Genomic DNA, 24,151 nt, shown 5'->3' on the forward strand with positions numbered 1-24,151 from the left:
TCACTAACTGTCATAGAACAGTTGTCCAAGTTAGGGTTGTGGGTGTAATAGGTCTATCTCAGAAGTACTGGGTGCAAGGTTAATCAGGGTTCTCCCTGGATGAGATGCCAGTCCATTGCAGGGTTTACAACTAATATTTGGTATTTCATGTCAAGATAGAGGGGACACGTAGCCTATCTTTAGTTTAACGTATCTAAATTCACCATAGTGGTGGTGCACAGCTGCAGTCTTCAGAGGCTGGAGAGTTGATTTTTACAGAACAGTTTTAATTACTGTGTAGCTGACATCCTAAATGCCAAGTGATGAGACACACTATCCAGTTACAATCTTCAATGCTGCAATTAAGTGCTGAAGCTGAACAGAAAGTAACCCAACTTGCGGCCCTCATGCACCACAATTGTGCACCTCTGATTTGTACAAATAAAGGAATTATCGTCAATATAAGTTGAAGGAAAAAGATTTAAGCTTTGAGAGATCTGTCAGTAAACTTAAGATGTGCACATCTTAGAAGTATTTTTGGTCCAAATGTCCACAATTGTATGTGACTGGTTTTTACTATTGAATTCCTGCAGACTTTTTGAGGGAGGACACAATGATTGGAACCAGCTTTCTCCGTGTCGCGGCACATGATGATGACTATGGCACCAATGCTGCCATCACCTACTCCATGTCGGCTGAACAGCCTGAGTACCTGAGGGTGAACCCTGTCACTGGTTGGGTGTATGTCAACCAACCCATCTCACAAGTGAGTTTCTGATCAGGAAATTTCAAGAGGAATTGGACATATATGTGCATTCATGCATGTGGGAAAGCATGTGAACCCAGTTTGGACGTGAAAATTGCTCACCTCCGTTAACACTTTAGGTAACCAACACAGCAGCTGACAGCAAACATTGCTTTCATGTTGCTGTCACCAATCTCTACATTTACTGCAGAATTTTCTTTTAGGAAATTAGACGTACAATGTCATGGAAATAAACAACACAGAACTTAACTAATTATGACTTGTAGTTGTTCTCCATAAAGTGCATGTAATGATGAAACATTTACGGAACAATGAAGCATGACATGGCGAGCGTGTGCTCAAAAGCAAAAATGTGAGCAATGACAGGAAGGGTTCAGTGGGACTGTTGCTATGGCTACAAAGGTCCTACATCATGAGGGTGGCGTTAATGCCATGAAAGCAAAGTGATACTGTTGCGTTACTATGAATACAGTGGCCATGGGTCCTGAGGGAAGCAGCTATGCTGTAGACATGGGTCTTAATGACAGTGCCTCCTTTTTCCTCTTGCCCTCCAGAGATCTTACATCACACGGGAGGTAATCGCCACTGATGGGGGCAACCGCAGCAGCTCGGTAGAGCTGGCTGTCACCATCACCAATGTAAAGAACCAGCCACCACAATGGGAGAAGAACCGCTATGACGTGATCATTCCAGAGAACACCATGAGGGACACTCCCATTGTGGTAAGCATCCTGGGAAACAGAAGATCCCAGGACTAGAACTCTCAGCCCCAAGTCATAGGATATGTCTGTCACATATTGAGCCATACCCTCACAATGTCATATTAGCTGTAGTGGTTGTATTTTGGGAGCACACAGTGAGATCACACTCATTGAATATTTTTTCCCACATTGCTTGCAGTGCGCTGCACAGCAGAAACCCCGCAATAACCTGAATGATTCAGAGTTAAGTGATGAAAGAAAGCTTTTCACTGAACAAGTCTTTAGTCTTTTTGAGGCTTATATAAAATATACAGCCCATGTACATTATAGCACCGCAGGTTCAGGAAGTACTCTAGCAGGGGATAATTTGGAGAGGATTTGGGAGACATTTTTTCCTTCCTTCCCCTAGTAGAATAAAGTAGCTAAGAATATTGGAACAACAAAAGACAGTCAATAACAACACACCAAAACCCCAAACGCTAATAGCCGCAAAGGACCCTAAAATGCACTATCAATACAATCTTTCTTCCCACTTCTACTCTGTCTGGGGTTTTATGGAGTTCTTTATTGGCTGATTAGCTGCACCTGAGGATTATTATTCTATTAACATGCTGCTCCCGGGTGAAACTGAAAGTCTTTTGGTTCAAGTGTTGCCAGGCTCTAGTTTGATACAGACATAAAATGTAATGGAATTATACAATGGCCATCATATTTTGACATTCACCTATACAACACAAAGCTGCTTTGTTGGGGTGTTGTAACTGATTCATGTGACAAACTGACCTATGTGGTAATTATGGTACTTTTACAGTGTTAATCTGAGGAGAGTGCCATTACAATCCTAATTAACCTTCAGCAGAAGGGTGGAAGTTCATGAGCTGCAATTCTGGGGAAATGCATTTGTTGTACCTCAGAGTGACCTATAACCTGGAAGATGGCTTTGTTCTGGAAACCAGCATGCCCATGCTCTTCTACCTGACACCTAGATCTTGAATTAAAGCATCAATTTTTTTTGTACTCTATGTGCTAGAATATAACTTGCACTTTTTTCGCCAAAATTCAAGTTAAAAAATAGGGGTACATGACATATGTGGGAATTTTCGGAAAGGAAAGTTTTTCAGGAAAAAATTTGGTCCTTGGAATGCTTTTCTTGGTGTTTCGTAAAGCAAGTTTCTGTTTACACCAGTATTGCACATTAAACTCAGTCACTGTAAACTCATGCCCTGCTGCTCGATTGCCATGTTTTCTGTGACATCGATAATATTTGAGTTTAAAATCAGCGCTGTAACTCGAACGTTTCTTCATATTTCAAGGAAAAATTTCCTCTAATGTACAAGACTTGAGATACGTTATGAACAATACTTCATGAATGACTTATGAGAAGTGATCTGAAAGCGGAGCGTGAAATGGACAACAATGGTAGGCCAGTACGCATATGATTGATGCGGTATTAACAAAAGATCGCGCCACACAACAACAAAGGCAAGCCAATGATTGTTGATTCTCTTTAATCGAATTCCAAAATATCTGAAACTGCCGAAACAACATTTGCAAGGTATATACAAAACTTTTTAACTTCTTCTTTCATAAAGTGAAATTTGGGGTGTGAGATATACGCGAGGGCGAGTTATATTCGAGTAATCAGTTTGGTAGCTTCCATCCTGCACTTTTGGTATTTTTTAAATGCTATTTATTCTGTTAATGGCTGGCTAAAGTCAGTTGTTATAATGCAGCTGATTTAAAAATGTATTTTTTTTTTAAATCTGCATCTCAAATAAGCTATTAACAATTCATCTGAATGTTTTGCTGAGGAGGAACGTAATGGGGTGTGCTGAATTGATCTGAGATACAAATGTTTATTTTACAGTGATAGCAGGAAGTACAACAGCTTGCCAAGATTTAACTGATTTGGATTAGTAATGTTTATTTTATTCGCAATAAGAGACTGCATTAATTAAGCCTTGCAGATTGTTCCCAAATGATGTCTCAGACAATGCCTTGTTGTAGATACCAGTATTCTCATCTTCTTCCATCTCAGACCATCAAGGCAATCTCCCCCTTGGGCGACCCCAGAGTGACCTATAACCTGGAAGATGGCCTTGTTCCAGAAACCAACATGCCCGTGCGCTTCTACCTGACACCAAACCGTGACGATGGAACCGCATCCATCCTGGTTGCAGAGCCGCTTGACTATGAGACCACACGCCACTTCACTCTCAGGGTGCGGGCACAGAATGTGGCTGCTGTTCCTCTGGCTGCCTTTACCACTGTATACATCAACATCACAGGTAACATCCAGAGCACTTTGCCTTACTGACAGAAAAACCCCAGTCAATAACACTGGGTCCAATGTACACAGTAGAATACATTATTGTGGTTAAGGAACTAGGCTTTGACCAGAATTACCTGTTTAAATCCAGAGAGATGAATAGCTGTTGTAGCTTCAAGCAGAACACTTAATCTAATTTCTTTAATAAATATCTCCCCAAAAAATGTAAGCGGTCTGGAAATCTTTTTTTTGCACTGTAAGTTACTGTGGATAAAAGGTTCTGATAAATCAGCTAATTAACTTGTATAATATCTCAGTGCTGCCTATTAGTCTAAAATAGTACAGCAACCCTTGACCCCAGGCCTGACTCCAGCTTTGACTCCAGTCTTCGCCTTGACCCTATCCCTGACCCTGACCCTAACTATGCCCCCAGACCCAACCCCAAGCACAGTTCAAGCTTTGACTTTAGCACACCAAGTTTCTATTTTCTGCGGCCGACGCATGAATTCTACATCATTAATGTTGTGCGAAGTACAAAGTGAAATTATTCATAACTCCAGCCTCTTGTTACTAACTAATTTTGGTTAACAAAAGAATGCTGTAATGGCAATCAAAAGCCGGGGAAAAACAAAACGAGTTTTACTTATGAGCGCAAGTCTGATTTGAAGTAAAAAAAAAAAAAAGGCATATTATACTGAATTTGGTCAGATTACTTTTTTATACATTTCGTAGATACTCAGATTAAGATGTCCCAAGTAAGTCCAACATAAAGGAGTATTACGAGAAAAGCTTTTAAGTGCAGAGTAACAGCTTCTTTAAATTGATTAACCCCCATGGTGACTGAACTGACGGATATATTATACTGCTATTAATTTCAGATGGTTGTGACGTTTCCTTCACTTTTTTGTCTCTAATGACTGATTGCACCCCCACAGTGCTACAAACAGACAGGTGTGAGTTTTATTCTGTCTTCATCCGTGTATTTAGACTGGGTTTTCTGCTTGCCCCGGTAGACGTCAACGACAATGTGCCATTCTTCACTTCCTCTATCTATGAGGCAGCAGTGACAGAGGGTGCAGAGGTGGGAACCTTCGTCCTCCAAGTGTCAGCCAATGACCTGGATTTGGGTCCTAATGGGAAGGTTGGTGCCATGTACAGGTTGTTTGGTCTGGAGGTCTTTACAGCATTAGGGCATAGGTTCCCTTCAAAGCTTCACAATGCAGCATTTCATGACTCATATGCTTATTTAATAACTTAAATGTATTAGTTACGCTCCAATGACAGTCAAGGCAGCACGTAAATAATAAATAATAATAGTTTAAAAACATACAAAAAATGATTGGGATCCCTGAGCTGGTTTTGTTTGTTATTCATCTTTAAGGCACCGCATCTAAGATACTGTATTGTTTCGTGGGGTTTTTTTCCATTTTAATTTTTGTTTTAACTTAAAATAGTCTTTTTGGTGGAATGTTCATATTTTTTGCTCCCCTGGAAACTCATCTGAGTAAAACAGTAGTCAGATGAAAAAGATCCAGAACTCATGGGTAAATGCATATATGTTCATACACACACAGACTGTCCCCTTTGTAAGTGAATTTCTTAAGAATAACTCTCTGGCCATGGCTTTTGGAACAAAACAACAAGCAAAATATGGTCCGTTGCATCTCAGAGGCTTGTCCTTGGGTGCCTGATTGCTTGCATTAAACCCAAGAATGAAACGTCACAGAATTCCAGAGATGCCGCTCAATCCCATTGTTAGATAATAGGACTTTCTTGCAGTGAATATGCAAATTTTTCAACAATCTTTTGAGTTTCTGGTTGCTTTAATGTCTTGATCCCCCAAGCTACAGTTCAATCATAATTCATAAACCAGTCTTTGTGTTATCTTTTTATGTGATTGGAAGAGAACCATTTAATTTATTCCACATAGCTGTTTCAATGGCAAATTGTAGAATAATGTTTTGTTGTCTATTCAGACCTGGCATTTTTGTATTATGTGCAGTATTTGAAAATGTACTTTTGCATTTTCACATTCAGTATGGAGACCTCGAAACTCCTTTGAGATGCGCTGCAAGATTGAATGCAAATATGTGTCAAGTTTTCATGTATTTATATACTATATGTGTATTATTGTCTCTGCTCAAAAAGCTGTAGACAGTTTAATAAGGCCTGCTGTTTAATCTGAGATTGTTTCTCAACCACATGAAAAGGAAGAAAAGATCAGATATAATTATAAATGGAATTACATTTTAAGTGTGTATTGTATGAGTGGGTAAGACAGTATCTGCACATAGTGTGTGTTTTGGTGTTTAAGGTGAAGGCCTTAGTGTCTACTCTTCATCCCCGTGCCACAGATTTCCTACTCGCTGTTGAGTGACCGTAGCGGGGACCATCGGTTCTTCCACATTGACCCTGAAACGGGGTCCATCTATACCCAGGCAGTGTTCGACCGTGAGATGAAGGGCTCTTACCTGTTGGAGGTGAAGTCTGTGGACGGGTGGGAGTCAGCCCGGCCGGGAAAGCACGGTCAGCCCAATTCCGGTGAGAGCTCGCTCTCCCTTCTTCCTGCCACCACTGGTACCCATTCCCTGTTTTTCTTCATGACTCTTTTCTCTCCAAACATCTCCAGCTCTTGGCTGTTTGATAAATTACACAGCATCCATTAGAATGCATTGCACCGAGTGCTTTATTTTTTCTGCTTGTGTAATTTTTTTCCCATTGTCTCTTTTCCTTGCTCCTTAGTGTACAAACAAGGTCTAAAAATTAAAAGAAGAAAATATTTTCCATGTAGGTTTTTTTGAGTGCTTATTTAACAAGTGGAAAGCACTGTAAGCCCGCTGTGCTGTGCGGCCAGCAATGTCTGGGCGGGGAATCTTTGAATTTCAATCTCGGGACGAGCTTCCAGCAAGGGGGTTCGCCAGGTTGTTGTGTTTCTCTGAGACAGACTGCGCAACTCCACTCAGGCAAAGTGAATCTCTGCAAAATACATTTTTCATACATCTTGTCATAGATTATTAAAAAGTACTTTTCAGGCTAATTCATTCTTTGTGATATTTTGACAGCATAAACAGCATTCAAATATTAAAGGCGAGGAAATTGGCCGCTCGCTGGCAGATCCTATAAATGTTGGATGAAGGTGCGCAGAGGGGTCTATGTTTCGGACTAATGAAGTCTGATAGCTCTAATTTTTTCGACTTCTGAGGATTCACAATTAAATGTACCTTTTGTAACAAGTGCCTCCTCTACCTTAGTTCAACATCAGCTTCTGAGATTTAACCTTCTGGGGTTAGTAGTTGACACAATCAGAAAGACGCTCTGAAGTTCTATATCTGCAACATGTGAACATCTCCTGAAGGACACAGCAACATAGCCAAGTCTTAATAAAAAAAGAAATTTCAGAGGCTTTGTTGTTGGCTTGTCTTCTTGTGGTATAAAACTACAATGAAAGTGCAACAGATGATGAAATTTAGGAAAGGCAGAAATGGCAGCAAGTTCAAAAAGCAGCTATCTTAGGTGAGAAAGCAGTTTCTTTCTTTTTTAAAAAAACATTGACCTGGAAAAGGGTTGGATTATTGGTTCTTGTTGATGGGCATCATTTTCCTAGTGGACTGTAAACTCTCTTTTTCTACCCTGAACAATTTGTCTCTTCTTAAGAATTACACCACAAATAATGTTTTATTTTTGATATGAGTACCGAATGCAGACCTTCTCTAGGATGGAAGGGGGAGGGGGCGGGAAAGGGAGGGACCCTCCTCCACCCCCACCACTCGCACCGTGCCCCCTGGGAGTTCTTTCATATTGGTCCGATGACGGCTCCATATCAAACCTTAGGGAGGGAGAGCGGAAACAGGCAAAGGCTGACAGAATAAGAGCAGCAGGGTGTTTAATCTCTCACTTATCGCCTCCACAGACACCGCGTACGTGCGCATTTTCATCAGCGACGTGAATGACAACAAGCCCGTCTTTGCGCAGAGCATCTATGAAGTCAACGTCGACGAGGATGCGGATGTCGGCTTCGCTGTCGTCACTGTCAGTGCCAACGACGAGGATGAAGGTGGGTGGTGCAAAGAGTGAGACAGAGAAAGCATTAAAGTTTTGTGTCAGCCATCCATTTATTTATTTATTTGTCTATCTATCCATCTATATATTTAATTATTTGCAAATTCACGAAATGAGTAGTGAGGTGGTCAGGTTTGTAAATACTCAAGGGGTCGACTAGGAGGGCATTAAAGATTTTCATCATCCATCCATCCATCCATCCATCCATCCATCCATCCATAATGTGGAGAGGGGCAGTTTAAGTCATAGAAATCATGCTAAGGTTTTCATCAATTGGCATTACAGGAAAATGAATGGAAGGAGACAACATTGAAACAAGGCAAATGCGGCCCTTGTGTTTTGTAAAGAATAACCTAAGCTTGACTTCTTCCTCGAATCCCCCTTGCCTGAACTCCGGACCTTCACCCTGGTCCAGCATTGCAACACTCGGGGCCAACTGAGCAAAGTAGGTTTGAAACGTTACCTAACAAAATAGAATCGACCTGATGCAGCTCAGTCGTTGCAACAGATGGTTAGTGTTGTCCAGTTATACGCTGAGGCAGCTCTCAAAAGGAATAACTTTTTTTGGCTTTTTTGGCCATCCGAGCTTGATTGTATTATTCTTAATGCAGTTTATCTTTGCTATGCGTTACAAGAACATGCAGGACATTACTCACACTGCTGAAGTCATCTTCATTCACATGGCCAGGCAATAAATCCATATTAACAAGATAAGTCCGTTTAGTCCCATACCACAATAACTCTTTATCGGCCAGGGAATTATATTGTATTATCAAGCATTTATCATGGCAGGGCTGCAGCATGGGTGACTGTTGAACCAACTCTGTCACTGTCTCTTGAGCAAACATGTTTGCTTGGGAAATAAACCCCTGCTCTGTTTGAGAGCAAAACGTACAGTCGATACCTCGGGAGTTTGTGAAATCGTGGAAGAAGGCGTTGGGTGCAAGATCTCAGTGCTTAAGAAGAGTGTGTTCTGGACCCCTGATACGATGTGCTGATGGAGCCACAGTAGCAAGTTTGGAAACAACACATGAAAAATGCATGTATTGAATTTATTTTTCAATATATGTTCCAGTATATTCTAGATATACACTATTTGCAACTGAGAAGCCACTTTCTTGTGAAGACGTAACATTTAAATTCTGTCCTTGTTTCCGCTCCATCAGCACAACCTTTTGAACAGGGCAGAAGTGAGAGAAAAAGACCGAATTGCATTTATCTTTTGCATTTATTTGTTTTATGGCAATCTCACAAGTCCTTTGCAGATGCAGTCGAATTGTTTGACGAGCAAAGGTTGGGAATTATACCATTAATTACTGTAATGGATGCAATCACAACAGTCTTAAAACTTGTAAAACCATCTTACTAGCTGTTTTTCTTTATTTATTGCAACAGCTTTTTTGTATCACCTATTTTATCACAATTAAGATGATTTAAGGCTCATATAATGTGCATGTTCTGTTCCTGATGTGATTTTTGTTGTGCAGCTTATGTATTTAATGTTTCTGTTAAATTTACTTATTTTTATTTAAGGTCCACTTTTAAATGCACAACCTTGCTGTATTTTTTTTTCTTTCAGCTAAGCTTCCTTTTAATTAGTTTGTACTGCATTATTATTGAATTTTAATATCTAACTTGATTAAAGCAAATTAACCATTTATTTAATTTAACAACAATTCATTTTAATTAAATGTGATTTTGTTTAGTTAAAGAAAACTCTTATTTTTGTTCTTATGCACTTGCCCAGACAAACACCCAGAAGCACATTTCCCTCTCTTGTGATTAAGTTTCATGGGATATGAAATCCAGAATAGTAATTATCTGACAGCTTCTTTCAAAATACCATGATCCCATTTCAGGATCTTTGACTTACATAAAGCTACTTGGAAAAGCAAAGATGTTGTGGCCTTAGAAGATTGGAATTGAATCCCCGTGATGCTAATGTGCCCAGCTCAGCCTCTTCTGTTTGACTCCTAACATCTTCTGTCAAGATGGTGATAAGTTAGATCGTGTGTTTGAATTAAATGCTTTAGGTTGAGTCAAAAGCAGCAGACAAATGCCTTGGCATTAAATTGGATTTTTCTGTGGCCCTTTTTAAAGCTTTATATTGTATTCTACACTCTACAACAGCTGATCTGGGAAGATGGGAGGATAGTAGCAAATAACCCAGTTTCACCTTTAAACCTCAGGTTGTATTCTGGTTGAATCTGACCCATTTACACATTTAATCTATTGTAATTATGGTGTGTTTAATCCGATTGCCTTAAGGCTTCATGACATCCTCTACACCAGGTCTGAGCACATAGTTAATGATCACCAGATTTGCTGAGTTTTGTGTGTTTTATTCAGATTTCCTACATCTCGGGTGAGTTCTGTTTGATTTGGCCAGCTGAAGTAGTGAATACTACAATTGATTTTATTGATACTACAATAAAGAGCAAGGGGCGTGTCGAATGCCACATTCAGGAGTTTGCAAGCACGCACACACACATACACACACACAAGTGAGATAATTTCAGGTTAACGAGGTCTATGGACCATAAGTTCTAAAAGAAAAGTGTAGAACTTGCGATAATTACTAGCAATGAAGTTGGTGAAAATGTGCAACACATTAGGTGATCATCTATGTTTTATAAGAAATGCTTTATAAACAGTTATCATGGGCAGCACAATTGTTGGATGGGGACACCAAAAACAGAAAGCTATCTCAGTCACAGCCCAAGTGTTAATTGGCAGAATGAGCCCTGCTGCTGTACCACTGAGCTGGGCAGTTACCCTTTGGTGCTTCAGTAAGAGGTATCTACCTGCATACATGAGAATACAGAAGTGTGACATCAGCCTGTATGTGTGCAAAATCATGTAATTTCCTTCGAATAAATGCATTTACCAACCAACCAACTGACCTGCTAAGTAAATGAGTAAATAAACACGCAATGTGATGTGTGGCAGGTGCCAATGCCAAACTACGCTACCAGATCACCTCAGGAAACACAGGGGGTGTGTTCGACGTTGAGCCAGAAGTGGGCACCATCTTCATCACCCAGCCACTGGACTACGAGCGTGTGAAGCGGTACAAGCTACTCCTCCTGGCCTCTGACGGAAAGTGGGAGGACTACGCCACTGTGGACGTCAGTGTGGTGAACAAGAACGACGAAGCGCCCGTTTTCTCCATGAACGAGTACTACGGCAGTGTGACGGAGGAACTGGATGGCTCCCCCGTCTTTGTGCTTCAGGTGGGCAGTGGCACTTATGCCAAAATACCTTCCCTGTGTCTTTAAGCAGTCTTCATCATGGCACTGTAAGCGTTTTATGACACTTAAAGTAGACCTTTTATTGCAGATTATAACCACTTACCACAGTTTATAACCAACATTTTGGCACTATCATGAAGAAAGAAGCATGAGCTGTCTGAATGTTTGAAATGTGTGAAGGCAGCAATAAACCCAGTTTGGCTGAGTCTTTTGCCGTAGCGCTGTGTAATGGAGGGTCCAGGTAAAGATTTTCCAATATTTTAAATCTTACTTTTGGTAGACTGTTGGACAAGGAATAAAACCGAAACATTTGTCCACTGCTCACTGATTTAATGATGCAAATGCAAATTTTTTGGATGCCTGTTGGTTCAGCCTCAAATTAATCTAGTGATTGAATTGAGCTTGTAAATCATAATTTGCAGTGGGAGCTCTATTTTCAATGATATCTCAAGTTGGCAATTTAATTCTTCTTGCCCTTTTTGATTAATATAAATTCATCTGAACAAAATCTGTGCCTATTACTAAAGCAGCAGGACCAAAACTAGGTGTAGTGCTTCATTTGCAAGAAGAAAATTAAGTTGTTCTGTTTGTATGTTGTACAACTTGTCTTGTACTTCATTGTAAGTTCTTTTTAGGTTTATCTGTGTGAGTTGTGAATTAGTCAAACAGTATGTCTTTCTGTTTGTTACTGGACTCTGTTTACTGGGAACAAGATTTAAATTTGTGATGTGCTGCTTTTGTTTTGCATTTTTAGATGTTGTGATATTTTATCCACACACACACACACACACACACGCACACGCACACACAGAGGCTGAAACCGCTTGTCCCAAGTGGGGTCCCAGTGATCCGGAGCCTAACTATGTCTCTATAAAAATAAGTAAAGCCTAAACTCACTCACGTTCCAACAATAGTAATACAGTGGTGTGGGTGTTTTGTCATATACAGCACATTTGTCATATGTAGCTAGGCACTTAACTTTTTTACTGTAACATAATTAAAAATGTTTTTTAAAATTACAAAGAGCAAAAATATTTAAACAGCTCTATATTCAATTTATTTTGTACAAAGTTTTCTAAATTTATTTTATTTACAAATTGTATTTTATTTCTCAATGTCACAACTGACCATGGGTGACACCAGAATGAAAAAATTTAAGCTAAAGAAAAGAGGTAATGGAATGCAAACAGTAACTAACAAGCCACAAAATTAAATTAAAAATATTTAAAACCACTGCAGTAAGAAAAATAGTGTCCGCGTTAACAAATGAACAGCTGTGTGCATGTGCAGCATCCCATCCTTGCCATTAGTTCTCTTTAAGTATTCAGTTACAGGAGTCGCCTGATGAAAAACACGTTATTGCAAATTAATGTGAAATTTATTTTTCGAGAACCTCTGGTTTCAAACGAGCAAAGTTCTCTGTTAACAGTGCTCAATTCAAATACATTAATATTTCTTTTTGCTGTACAAAAGGGTCTTGTTTGTTGTTTTAGGTAACTGCAACTGACCCAGATAAAGATGCAGCCCAAGAGGCCCTAAGGTATTCACTCCATGGTCAGGGAGCAGAGAGCGAATTCATCATTGATGGGGTGACAGGGAAGATCTATGCCCAGAAGACCCTGAACCGTGAGGAACGGGCAGTGTGGAGGTTTGTCGTGCTAGCAACTGATGAAGGTGGGGAGGGACTGACTGGCTTTACGGATGTCATCATAAACGTGTGGGACATCAACGACAATGCTCCTGACTTCCCCTGTATGCCGGACAGCTGCCACGGCCACGTGCCCGAGAACTCGCCTCCAGACACCTCCGTCATGGAGATGAGTGCCACTGACATGGATGACAGTACCGTAGGACAGAACGCCATACTCACCTACAGGATCATGGGGAATGCCTGGAATGGATTGAGCTCCCATCTGTTCAGCATCAATCCCAACACAGGCACTGTCTTGGTGGCACAGGGCAACCTGGACAGGGAGAAGGTGGATAAGTACTTTCTGGTGGTAGAGGCCAAAGATGGTGGTGGTATGACAGGCACAGCTACCGCCACCATCTGGGTCACTGATGTCAATGATCATGCCCCTAGGTTTCTGGAAAGTGTCTGTGGAGCACGAATATCTGAAAGCAGTGAGGTGAATTCAGTTGTATTGGAGGTGTTAGCCACAGATGAAGATGTTGGGGAGAATGCCCAGCTGACCTTCAGCATTGTGAGAGGGGATCCAGAGCAGAAGTTCTACATTGTCAGCCACCGGCAGGAGCAACGTGGGATACTTCGACTGAAGAAGAAGTTAGATTATGAGAAGTCCAGCGAGCAGAGATTTAATCTCACTGTTAAGGTTGAGGACTTGGACTTTTTCAGTTTGACCCATTGTATCATTGAAGTGGATGATCATAATGACCATGCACCAGTCTTCATCCCCCATTTCTACTTGGTCCCACCCTTGCCCGAGAATGTGCCTGTCGGAACCAGCATTGTCACAGTCATGGCCAGAGACTCAGATTCAGGCCAGAACCAGGAAATATCCTACAGCATTCTACCTGATTCAGACCCATACAGCCAGTTTGCAGTAGACCGGGCTGGAGTTGTCACAGTGGCCAGCCCCCTTGACAGGGAAATGGTGGAACAGCATTTCTTAATCATCTTAGCAACAGACCAAGGGACCCCACCACAGACTGGCAGTGCTACAGTCCAGCTCAGTTTGTTAGACGTTAATGACAACGGGCCAGAATTTGAGGTGGTTTATATGCCCGTGGTGTGGGAAAATACCCCCGGCCCTCAGGTGTTGCAGCTGAACGAGACCTCCACGTTGCTGTACGCGGTGGATCGGGACTCTGCCGAAAACGGGCCTCCGTTCTCCTTCTCCCTGCCCCCCGAGTTCCTCGATAGTAGTGATTTTTTCCTGCAGGACAACGGGAACAACACAGCCACGGTCTCCACCCTGCGCATGTTTGACCGTGAGGAGCAAAAAGAGTTCCACCTACCCATCGTCATGAAGGACAGCGGGTACCCAAGTAAGACTGTAACCAGCACACTAACCATTTCCATTGGTGACAAAAATGACCACGCCCACCTTCCTGGAGACAAGGAAATCTACATTAACAGTCACAGAGGTGAGCATCATTAACTATTGTTGCCATCAGATGGTATGTTCTCGTTACAGTTATTCTCCTTAGTACAGAGTAGCCCTCATTCCCTTTTAAAATACTTTCTGAAAATACGTGTTGCGGTCTTTGTTGGATTAAAGTAAAGATCTCTTCAAGTAATTGGCAGGGGGGATGGCAGCTTGATTCGTTGGAGCTTTTTTGGCAAAAATGCTTTTCGTCATTATGTGATAATGTTTTTTACCTCCTTCATTCTTAAAAGCTTTTCTGTGAGTGGCCTTAATCTCTGTGCAGATTTGTACTGTTTACAGAGCCATATGGACAGTTCTGAGAACACTTGCAGTTCTAAACTTGGAAAACAAAGTTATATGAGTCAAGACCATTTAATTTAAAAAAAAAAAAAAAAAAAAAAGAACAGCATTGACAACCCAGATTCTCTCTTGACAGGAAGGATGCCAACCACGGTGTTGGGGAAAGTTTACACTGTGGACCCAGATGACTGGGACAACAAGACATATGCCTTTGAGGGACATGCTCCCAAGTAATTTTTTCCTGCTTTCCTTCCTCCCTGCTGCTCTTTGGAGATGTTTTAACCTGTGGAATTTTTAAGGCTCAGCAATGTATTCTCCATAAGGTAGACAGGATATGAGTAAAGCGGACAGTCACATTAATGCAGGCTTTGAAACAGCTCAAGATTTAGCCACAACAACCACTTTCCTCTGGATGTGCCACATGTGTCATGGAGTGTGAGGCTTACAGGCCGAATCCAAAGTCTCTGGAACCCGGCTTGGGGGGGATATCAAAAGATTTTACGCTGAAATCAAAGGATGTGGTGGCAGGGCTTAACAAAGATTTTTTTTTTTTCCCCTAAAGAAGCTGGCATGGATGGATAGATATTTAATTTAATCTAGTGTAATAGCTGTTTAGAATTTCGATCTTACATTGATCTGTTCTTTCCCCTGAGGACACTAGCTTCACAAAACTCTGGGGGTATTGGGTATTTCACTTTAAACTTCAATATTTCCAATGTACGAGTTAGTATACAATACATATTGTTTTTGTTTCTGCTCTGCCTGTAATAACTGTTCTAATGAACTGATAACAACTGAGTATGCATGAACACTTCAAAGCTTGTCAAACTAGGTGAAAGCTGGAATTCTGAGAATTTATCTGGATTTTTGCAGTGATTTTGTGTTCACACACATGCCTTTCTCTGGCAGCCCTTTCATTCTGAACAAGAGGACAGGCTTTTTGATCATGAAGGAGAGCACCCCCCCGGGTATCTATGAATTCAAGGTGCATGTGTCAGATGGGGTGTGGCCGGACGTCGTGTCCACAGTTACCGTCCAGGTGAAGGAGCTGCGGGACGAGGCCATCTACAACTCAGGATCACTCCGACTGGCAGGTAGCCCTTACATACGTTACAGTGCATGTTCTCTCAGTATGACTCAGAATTATTTCTGATCTTTGAGAGAAAACTAAGTAAATCTTTTGAGGCTTGATGGCTATGGTGTCGAAGTGGAATTTAGATGTGAAAACAATGGAACCACTCCTCTCCGAGGAACAAGATGTCTTGCTTTACTACTTCTAGCCTGAAATTTCAATTTTTCATAAAGCATAGAGTTGAGGCTGAGAGACTCTATTGTAAATTAGGCTAGTGGGGGAAAAAAAACCCCCTTACACAGTGAATATCGTGCAGTGCATTTTAATGTCACTTTGTCTGTAGGAAAGTGCAGAGTTTGTGTCAAGGTTCGTTTTGCAAAAGCAATGGTAAACAAACTTTGCCTGAGCTTTTCAGCTTGGTTAAAGAATGAAGATGCCCAGATCTCTCAGGCTCCCCAGGCCAACTTGAGTTTCCCTACAAAAGTTGCAGTTTCATCCTATTGATTCACTTGTTTATTTATATACAGATCTTGGAATAAATTAGGACTTTGCAGCTGTGGTGTGTATCAGGCATCATAAATTATACATAAATCATATGTGTTCGAATGTATCTATCTATGGTTATATACATCTATAGGGATGGACTGAGATGTTGCATGTGAGACTTTTTTTCTTTACGCCACTGGGGATTTTTTGAACATTAGTTCTGATATTACAAGAATATTCTCACTACTGACAAAGAAACAAGGACAAACATGTCAATTAACTCTCCTTTGCAAGGCTTGTAAGACATACACAGAGCTATATCCCAGTGAGACACCTACGCAGCTGTCGAAAGCTGCTGGTAAACCCGATATACAGCAGTTGTGCTGGTTGGAGGGGGGGCAATTCAATAAAATTCAATCAGCAGAGTTTTTTCTGAACTTTTCTCTTCCCTTGTCTTGAGAAACCGAAGTGAAGTGTAAACATTGACTCATGTTTCTTGAAGTGTAGTAATGAAATTGCATTGATACTGTATGAATTTCAGCTCTGCTCAGTTTCTTCCATTTCTTCATTTTTCCGAAATTGCTCTGCATTTGGACTTTATGTGCATTTCAAGGTTATGTTGAAAGGGCAGCAGGTAGCATATTGGTTAGAGACATGAAGCTGCACCCTGAAGGTAGCTGGTTGAAGTCCCAGGGAGGATCCTGCTGGAGTACCCTTGATAAATATATTTAAGTGGAAGTTCTCTAGTAAAACGCCCAGCTACTTGAATGGGCAAGATTGTAACTTGCTATGGACAGAAGTGTCATCTAGGCACAGTATAATCATAAAATAAGGATTTAAATTTATATCCTTTAGACCTTGCCCCCCTCGTTTTTTCTGCAGAATGCCAGGTCCTGGCGATCAGTGGTGGGCCCGAGCCAGTCGAGACGTTGTTATCAGTGCAAACGATCCTCTGATGAGCAGCTCCCATATGGTGCCATCAATGCCTGTCACATCTCCCATTTTTTAAAGTTCACGGTCTCAGATACAACAGGGCAGATTTGTGCTCGCTTTTGATCTGATGCAAAGCTCGCATTTCCACGTCGTCCCACGGACATTAAATATTGTTGCAGCTTGGGATTTTGCACTGAATATTGTGGAGAGAGGCAATATTAGACACACGATTACATCTTTAGACCCTCCACCCCCCCCCCCCCCCCCTTTTTAATAACGATAGTAATAATAATATCCTGTCACCTTGTGGCCTCAGGTGGCCTATTTGGTTCAGGAAAGAAAGGCAACTTGGAGGCTTTCTATTTGTTATCATGTCAGCTGGAAGTCACAGTTGCGTGTGACCCTGTGCCAGAGAAATATCGCCCAATTATAAGTCACGGTGGTGCACTGCAAATTGATTGAGTGGCAGAGCCTCAGTGCCCTTTACACAATGCTCCTTAACACCATTACCACCTCTTTACCCTTGCGTCTGACGAGAACCAGAGGTTTTCTGATAAATAAAATGTTGCTGTTATAAAGGGTGAAACGGTTCTGCCTTGTCACATGCTATTTTTTTCTTTTAGGAGGAATTGGAGACAATGTCTCGCTATTAATAAATGCGGTCTATCCAGTGTAGTATATCTCATTTATGACCACAGAAGTTCTGAAAGGCATCGTAAGCTGTGATCACTGAATACTGTACTGTACTCATTTGTGCCGTAATGTTATTGTAATATTCATACTGACCTATATAAGAAGACTTGTCCAGCGCTGATGAGCATTTTTCACAAGCTGCAGTTTTAGTAGAAATATTACTTTGCTCCCCATTTTTGCCACTGGTGAATTCCTTTGTGGCACACAGGGGAGGCAATGATCAACACTATCCTCTTGTGAGAAGTTCCAGACACCTGTCACATCTTCTTTGTAACTTTTTATTCCCTTGTGCAACTTTCAATTTGGTGCAGCTTTTTATACCTATAAAGCTACACCTTTACAAAACAGAGCAGGGACAGATTTACTTGCCTTTTTACACCCTCTTTGTCATACCTTCTTGCACATTCAGGAAGACTTGTTTTAGATAAATTCTGAGCGTAAGTATAGAAGTGGAAGTTATTTAAAAGGACACAAGCTTAAACAAAAGGGGCTTGTCCACTTTATATCAGAATTCAGATTTTTGCTGAGGAAGACCCTGAAAAGCTGTGTAAATGTGTATTTTATATTTTATTGTTGCCATTACTCCTCATTGCAGTCATTATTCCACTATTATATCAGCATAAGAATGTTTTTAGGTTACACGATGACAGTTTTTTCTGGGGAAAAAAAACCTCACAATGATGGGTAAGAGTAGAATTTGTGAATTTTAATAAGTTGGAGTTTAATTAGTGCAGAAATGAAAGAAATTTAGTTTTAAATGGTGTTTTTTGCTTTTGGATAAAACTGCTTGGAAATAAAGGATGATTTACATCCCATTGTTACTTTCATGCAGACATCACAGCCAAGGAGTTTATTGAGCGACACGCCAATGGAAGAAGCCGATACGAGATGTTCCAGGACTTTCTGTCCGAAATGCTGGCTGCCAGTCCTGAGAGCATCAACATCTTTGGTTTGACGGAAACACTGGATCGAATGCTGGATGTGCGCTTTGCTGTGAGCGGTACACCTTTCATGAAACCGGAGAGACTCCATGGCTATCTCGCTGCTCATAAGCACAAGGTATGGTCTTCATTTGACATCATGTATACAAATACAGAAACACTCTGTGGGGTGTGTGTACAGTGGTACCCTGAGACGTGTCCATCTGAGTAACGAGAATTTGACTTCATATGGGTTTTTGAAAACACTCTGACTTCAGCTTAAGAGGCGTTTTTTTCCACATTTACAAGGATTGGATTTGGGTTTTTAGGGCTTCCTAACAACTCAGCAGCAAGAGATGTTCTTTGCAGTTATAGTTTGACTCCTGCCCTGTTGTCACCCTGTATTACCCCTTGTTTGCTACTTTCACCTGTTATAATCTCTGTTCGGTGAGTGTGAATTCATTTGGATTGTTTTCATTTGTTTTGCCTTTACTGTTCTGGTACATTAAACACTGAGATTCATTTTGTAGCCACCCTCTCACCCCCCGTGGTGCTTGAGCAGATCGTTCTGGAGACATGAATCTTTATAAATGCTTTTTGTTAACACTATACATGTCGGAAATGAAGTCTTGAATGAAACACATTGTACAAAAATTATAACAAAACACAGCTGGACCCTGTGCAGGTCATTCCCAGCTGTACAACTCCTGTACAGCTCAGACAGACATCACACACTGCAGTACAAGGCAAATTTGCAATAAACACTATTAAGAACCTTTCAAAACATTACAACACTGATAAATCACTCACCTATGTTCAAAAACACAAATGGCCTTCATGCAAGGCTCCACAAGGGAGCAAATTTTCAGGGAAGTACTTTATACAGTATGTATTTACATTCATTTATTTAGCTGATGATTTTTTCCCCAAACCAATATACAAAGCTATGTGTTGGTGAAACAGTGTGTTTGTCTCGGTACTTCTTGTTCTGCATTTACATTGATTCATTTAGCAGACGCTTTTCTCCAATGCGATGTACGTCTTACAGAAAAAAGGACATCGCTTTGTGTTAGAGAGTGCAACAAGTCAAATCAACAGGGTAAACAGCATTGTTCTCACAAGTGTATGTTTTCAAACTAGATCTTGCACAAATCTTCAGGTGTCTGCCGTGATATTTTCTGTTATGTCTCAGGCACACAAATGCATGATGAAGACAGAGAAGACCTGAGTATTTTTCCTAAAATTCAAAAGCTTGCAGATTATTTTCTCTCAGACAGACTGGTTTGTTTCATTATGTTATGCATTTACTTTTTGTAAAAAGCATTTGCACTGTCAATATGTGTGTGTGTGTGTGTGTGTGTGTGTGTGTGTGTGTGTGTGTGTCTTTTTTTAAACGCACATATTGGGTTGTGGCTTGTTTCACGTCTTTGGCCCAGTTCTCCCTAACCTGGGCCATCAAGCAAGCTTTTCTTTGCCTGGCTGGCCATGTGGCAGATGGCCACGTTATTATCACAGTTCTGGTGGGAGACAGGTGCATAGCGATACCCAGTAGTCAAATCAAGCTGCATTGCTAAAGTGCTGCTTGAGCTTTCCGTCAGCGTCTCCATGGCCCTCTGAGATGCTGGGCTCGCACAATAGCAACAGCCCTTTTATAAAATCCAATATGGTTAGCAAAATGTATGCAGTTTAAGGGGATAGGGAGGTGGGGGATAGAGGAGTAGAAAGCTGATTTAGCCATGGTCCTTCCTCGAGGATTCTTTCCATCACAACTGAAAAGAGTCCCTTTGTCTGATTTCCATTTTCCACACATGTCTTTGGGGATCTCCTCAGTGTGTCTCGCTCCTTGCAGACCCTGTGTATCCAGGGGCACCGAGAACATAATCCCATCCTTTGGGTATCTCAACACTACTTATATAAAGCTTTCCAGCTGCACAAAGTCAGCTCATAAAACTTTTTTTTTTGTTAAAAAAAAAAGAGGGACAAAGACATTATTGGAGATGAGGGTTGGAAGTCTGCGTCCATCTGTCTGCTGCCACATTGGCATAAGTGTGCAGTGCCAAGAGACTGTCTATATTATGGGACAACTTCTTTGGGGTGGATGAGAGGGGGGGCATCAACAGGGTCTTCTCTTGGCTGATGTAAGGTAGATTTACATTGCAGATGACTTCCTTCAGTGGCAACGACATTGAAGTGGCACATACAATCTGTGTCCCACATAGAGCCGTTTCCCGCTCACATATGGCTATGTAGATGCGAGCAGTTGGGCATTTGGGTGGTGGAAGTGACAGTACACTACCCGGAGGTGGGGACCATGCTCTTCCAGTGGCCAAGGGGCTCAGTGTGACAGATGTGGACAGATCGCTCCCCTCCCTCCAAACACACACTCCTAGCCAAAGTACGCAACAGCCAAACAGCATTCTCAAAACAGAGGGTCCTCACAATGACCTTGACGTACGCTGCAGCATGTCTACATCATATACACATGTACAAATTACATTACATAGATGTTGCAGTCACAGATATGGAGTTATACACACACCCACACAAAACTATAGAGTACACACGTTATATACGCATATGAATACACAGACACTACAGACAGACACCATCAAGCACAAATATAATGATGCCTTCTCACTTTCCTCATGAGAATCCTTCCGATACCCTACTAGCACAAATGGATTTTTCCTCTTTAAAGCATCTGTTGTGACTGAGGGCAGAGGATGCTAACTTGTGGTGACAGCCCCACCAGCTAAGCCCATAAGTCCTTTGTAGTCTTCTGGTTCTGAAACACATAGCTTATTTGTAGACTTGGCTGTTTTTCGGCAGTTTGGGCAAATGTCATTAATCACCCCTGAATCCTCAGTGTGGAGGTTTTTTTCCCCTCTCCCTCTACACAACCAGCACTCCACAAACAGAGCTGTTCCACATAACATACACATTTAAAAAAAAAAAAAAAAAACTTATCCATTGTCACTTTTAAACGATGATCTTATCTAACTTATTTGATTAATTCAGTTATATTTTCACTTGAGATCTTCAGTTATTTACTGTTAATTTACAGTACAATTTACAATTTACAACAGTCTGGAATTTTAAAATTATGCTATCTTCATTTGCTCAGTAGTTGCTCCAGTTAATTGACTGGCAGTGACATGGAGAAATTTATAATTAGTATCTAAAAAGAATGTATTTAATGTTGATTTCATCAGTGGATCTACTCCCTGATGTCTACCAGACCTGTTCACTCATGACACTCTAGCCAGACTGCTATACTTCTGTCTGCTTGGTGGGCCTAGGTCCAAAATAATAATAACTAGGTTTTTGGTTCTGGCGCCAATGTGGTGGAATGACCTCCTCTCTCAGAGAAAATACTGTTGGTAAAATACAAGAAGAGCTGGTAGCATAGTAGTTAGAGCTACTGCCTTTAGACCTGAAAGTCACAGGTTTGAATCCCACCTCCATTAAGCTTGGTACTTACCCTGAATTGCTCAGCTGTATAAATTGTAAGTTGCTTTGGAGAAAAGCATCAGCTAAATGAATAAATTTAAACTGCTGAATCTCTCTTAACATTGAAGAAGAGTCTTACCTCCTTCGGATTCTTTTCCACTGCTCTCGAATGCGCTCAAACATATGCTATGTTATGTTAAATAATAATAATAAAAAAAACCCTCTTCGGAGCTACACGTGTTATGTATACTGGTTTGTATGGTGGTATGTGACAAATTTACTGTACTCAAAAATCATGTGTCTGAATCCAAATCTCTCCTTCTGTTGTAACACACTTTTTATATTGTTCCCAGAGATGTACGTCACTTTGGAGGAAAGTGTGTGATAAACAAATAAAAGTAAATTTTCCTTCTTGGTGTACAGGTTCATGAATATGTTTCCCCTCATTCTTCCCTGTCATGCAGCTTCAGTCATTCCTGCAGGTGAATGTGACCCGTGTGCACGTGGACGTCTGCGCAGATGCAGAGTGCGGTGGAAGTGGCGGCTGCTCCAGTCAGTTGACCATTGGTGACACACCAACCGTAGTGGACTCCGGGCGTCTGTCCCTGGTGTCAGTGACAGTGATAGCTGGAGCTGTGTGTGGCTGTTCTGCACGGGAACACATTCACCGGGCATGTGATGCCTATCCTCTGAACCCTTGCCTCAATGGTGGTGTCTGCATCACCAGCCAAAGCGGTTACAGGTGAGGAATTTAACTGCATCATGAACTGGAAAGGATGCCGGTCAGAATATTGATTCTATTTAAAACATGAGTGGATACAGGTGAGAAATGCAATTGCATCAACAACTGGAGTGGATACAGGTAAGGAAGATGATTATGTTGACAGTTTTAGTACATACAGGTAAGGAGGCCCTGTGCATAAAAACAGATTGGTCAGAGAGGAGGAGTGCATACAGGTGAACAGGTCTCTAGTGCTCACAGTAGTGGTGAGGCAAGGCGGGTTGCAGTTCTGTGTTGGATATTTTTGAACTTATGCTGTATACTGACAATTCAGATGTAGTATTGGCTACAGGGTAGCAAATGCGAACACCATGGTACCATCCTGCTACATTATCCATTAACATACTAGATATTCCATGATCATGATGTACTGATAGGAATTAATTGAAATGCTGCTGATGAAGAGAATTCCTCCAGTATATAACTATAAGGATGATATAACTTGATTTATGCCAGTAAGTAACTAATAATCACATTCTGAGGTTCATTAGAAAGAAACGAAGCTAAGTTTGCGTGGAAAGTAATAAATAAAGAAACACATGAAAAAAATGTGGAATGATGAAATTCTTTGAAACAGCTCTGAGATGGAGTAAAAATGTTGCCTTCGTTTTGCCTGAATAGTCTGGGAAAAAATATATACTGAGCTGAATCGAGCAACTTTGTATGTGTAAGTATAACAACTGCAGAGTTTTCATAGTTACTTGTTTTGTACAGAATATTATGAAAGCAGAAGAAGGACAGCAGGTCTCACAGTGGCTAAGGAACTGGACTGGCACCCTGGAGGTTGGAGGCTTAAATCCCCACTGTTGGCCTGCTGTTGTAACTCTGAGAAACGCGTTTCACCCGCGGTGCTCCGGGAAAATGCACTAAGTTGTAAAAATTGCTGAACTAAATAATCTGATAATTGAAAAGAAGGAACACTGTCTCTTAAGTCACTCACATCGTGTATGCTAAATAGACGGAGAAGATGGTTTGCGTAGGAGTAGAAGGGAGAGGGTGTGCATCGTCTATGATCTGCATAGTGCTGCTGCTCTCCAAGAATATGTAACAACCCTACTGGTCGTCCTACTTGGCACAGGCTTTGATGTAATGTCCTCCCCTTGCTTGCTAACTTGCTAATTGTCCCCTTCACCCCATCATGTGGGACAAGATCCGATGTTCTTCCTCCAGCTAATTCAAGTCCTTGCGCGTGCAAGCCGGTACAGGTTCCGGCACTCTTTGTGGCTCCCTCCTGTCTTTTTTCTTTACTCTTTGTGACATTGATTTGCTGTTATCTTTATCATTCTGGCAGATTGTGGGTAGAGCATTTAAATAATATTGAGGTAAACACCAGAGGGCCAAATGTCCTGAAAAAGGCTAAATGTCCTACAGTGCCCTTCAC

At 41.2% G+C, this 24,151-nt stretch overlaps 1 protein-coding gene across 1 annotated transcript in view; it reads left to right on the top strand.

Annotated features, from left to right (window-relative positions):
- The window catches only part of LOC108926278 (neural-cadherin-like), a 107,127-nt gene that overhangs the window by 55,875 nt on the left and 27,101 nt on the right, over positions 1-24,151 (top strand). The window contains exons 11-22 of the mRNA XM_029253661.1: positions 573-745; positions 1,300-1,467; positions 3,485-3,734; positions 4,729-4,856; positions 6,070-6,256; positions 7,626-7,769; positions 10,724-11,007; positions 12,519-14,133; positions 14,572-14,665; positions 15,345-15,529; positions 18,452-18,678; positions 22,454-22,731. Of these exons, the coding sequence (XP_029109494.1) occupies positions 573-745; positions 1,300-1,467; positions 3,485-3,734; positions 4,729-4,856; positions 6,070-6,256; positions 7,626-7,769; positions 10,724-11,007; positions 12,519-14,133; positions 14,572-14,665; positions 15,345-15,529; positions 18,452-18,678; positions 22,454-22,731 (3,733 nt within the window). The remainder of the gene's footprint in view (positions 1-572; positions 746-1,299; positions 1,468-3,484; positions 3,735-4,728; positions 4,857-6,069; positions 6,257-7,625; positions 7,770-10,723; positions 11,008-12,518; positions 14,134-14,571; positions 14,666-15,344; positions 15,530-18,451; positions 18,679-22,453; positions 22,732-24,151) is intronic.

This window comes from Scleropages formosus, chromosome 7, assembly GCF_900964775.1.
Source record: "Scleropages formosus chromosome 7, fSclFor1.1, whole genome shotgun sequence".
NCBI lineage: Eukaryota > Metazoa > Chordata > Actinopteri > Osteoglossiformes > Osteoglossidae > Scleropages > Scleropages formosus.